General features: G+C 40.6%; 1 protein-coding gene across 1 annotated transcript in view; it reads right to left on the bottom strand.

The window, feature by feature from the left end:
• LOC125024535 (nitric oxide synthase-like protein) overlaps positions 1-2500 on the bottom strand; it is an 87773-nt gene that overhangs the window by 17321 nt on the left and 67952 nt on the right. Inside the window, 3 exon segments of the mRNA XM_047612338.1 lie at positions 134-278; positions 707-1002; positions 1631-1732. Of these exon segments, the coding sequence (XP_047468294.1) occupies positions 134-278; positions 707-1002; positions 1631-1732 (543 nt within the window).

The following is a 2500-nucleotide window of genomic DNA, read 5'->3' as shown; positions in this document are numbered from 1 at the left end:
GAGAGACAAACCGAAACAGAGAGACAGACCGAGGCAGAGAGACAGTAACACAGACACATACAAAAAAAAAAACACAGTCTAAAAAGAAAAAAAGAAAAGAACAGAAAAAGAAAGTAAAAGACCAGAAGCTTACTTGAGCGTTGAATGTGTGGCCAAAGATCTCTCCCAGTTTCTTCGCGTACATCTCCGACTTCCCGGTCTCTGTGGCGTACAGGATCGTAGCCTTGATCCTCTTGGAGAGAGCTTTGCCGAATAATTTGCTCGTAAACTTGACAGCTCTGAGGAAGGCACGGGTGTGATCAGCACGTCGATTTACAAGTTTTAGTAATTTTTTTTTTTCGTGTGGGTGTAAAGTTGCTTTATATTTCACTGGTTATTTTTTTTTTCTAATTGTTTGCTTTAATGGTGGAAGGGGTAATAAAACTAGCGGTTTTATTACAGCTATGGAAATATTCGAAATATCTAACATAAACTTCATAAGATCAGCAGATACTTTGTCGTCAATTTGCATAACATGATCAGTTTATGAAATATCCAGAAAAGAAATGTCATCTTCCTCATTTCTCACTTGAATAATAATATATCGCCGAAAAATACACACGACATTAACCAAAATACCTAAAGACTAGTTATTCTCACCTAATAATATATTGGAATAAAACACACGAGATTAAAACGAAACATGCCCGAGTCAGTTTATTCTCACCGAGCGATCTCCTTGAAGCGAAACTTGCGCTTGGTCTTCCGAACCGAGTTTCGATTCACGTCCTTGGTCTTCTTCCAAACGTGGGTCTTCCAGGCGGGGTCCTGATACTCGTAGGAGGGCTTGAGGTAGTAGAGCGACATCTCCTGGTGGAAGACGGGAGTGATGGAGCCCGAGAGAGGCGGCACGATCCACACCCAGTCGGCAGGACAGCCTCCCCGGAGACGCTGTTCGTTCTCGAAGTGCTTCATGAAGGACTCGGCCGCGGAGTGGTGGTCCACGATGGTCACGTTTAGGCTCTGTGGGGGTGGGGAAAGGGCGGGGTGGAAGGTGGGGATGTGGGAATGGGGGAAGGGTAGGGGGGAAGGTGGGGTGGTGAGGATTGGGGAAGGGCAGGGGGGATAGGTGGGGGTGGTGGGAAGGGGGGAAGGGGCGATTGGGGACAGCGGGATGGGAGAGGCGGGGGTCGTGATGTAGAGGTGGAAAAAAATGATATTTAAGGTGAGTACTTAATGCGACAGGTAATGGTAACAAGGTGTAACTATAAATAATAACGATATATTACTACTATTACTAATAAAACGTGGATAATATGGTTATCAGTAATAGATAATATCGATGTGATAGTCAACTTTACTATTATAAGCATTGCTACTATTACTACTGAAACGTTGATGGTATATAGTACTGAAAAGGTCGTCAACAGTCACAAGAAAATTAACATTACGAAATATAATACCAACAGCTTTACCCCACTAACAATACTAATAATGCTACGGAAACGTGGATAATAGCAATAATAACTACACCAGCAACCAGAAAATATAATAGTAGCTGAGAGATAATGACGAACTTTCCAATAATGACGAGAAATGATAACTATGATTGCATTTCACAGCAACAAAAGCTTGAGTGACAGATTCTGACCTGGAATGAGTGCAGGACTGCAATGTTGACTTCTACAAGAGCCTTGTCCTTCCACAGATTAGTAGGACTTCGTGTATCCAAGCCCATGTTACGACCGACAGTCTGGAAAGGAATAGGAAGATGTAAAAAAGAAAGAAAACAAAGGAAAGGAATATGTTGGAATGTAAGATAAAAAATATGTTGGAATGCAAAAAAATAATATGTTTGAATGTAAACAAAGGAAAGGATCATGTTGGAATATAAAAAAAAAGGATCATGTTGGAATGTAAAAAAAGGAAGATATTGGAATGTAAAAAAAACAGAATATGTTGGAATGCAAAAAAAAAAAAAAAAAAAAAAAAAAAAAAAAAAAAAACGAGTCCAATTAAGAGACGTGGGATACAATTATTTTCCCTTCGTGCACCTTGTTTCTCTTATGATTAACCTATTTTGAATCTCTATTTATTCATTCAGTTGCGAGTAGATTTATCTCCTTAGTAATCAATTCACTTTTTCACTTATTTCTTAATGTACCAAATCATCAATTTATTACTTCATCCATTTATGAATTACTTTATCAACAAATTCATTGATTTATTCACCTACTCATCCCTCTATTCCCTCTTTTAAAATCAATTCACAAAAATAGGAAAAAAAAGAAAAGCTTAGAAAAAAATACTTATCCATTCATCACCTTACCTTTTTACTCAACACAATTCTCTCTCCCATCTTCCAACTCCCTCTCTCCCTCCTTCCTTCCCTCCTTCCCTCCTCCTTCCCACCCACCCACCCTCTCTCCCTCCCTCCCTCCCTCCCTCCCTCCCTCCCTCCCTCCCTCCCTCCCTCCCTCCCTCCCTCCCTCCCTCGTTCCTTCCCTCCTCTCTCCTTCCC

This window comes from Penaeus chinensis, chromosome 4 (assembly GCF_019202785.1).
Source record: "Penaeus chinensis breed Huanghai No. 1 chromosome 4, ASM1920278v2, whole genome shotgun sequence".
NCBI lineage: Eukaryota > Metazoa > Arthropoda > Malacostraca > Decapoda > Penaeidae > Penaeus > Penaeus chinensis.
Note: the sequence above shows the minus strand (reverse complement) of the source record. Positions and strands in the feature narration are given on the sequence as shown.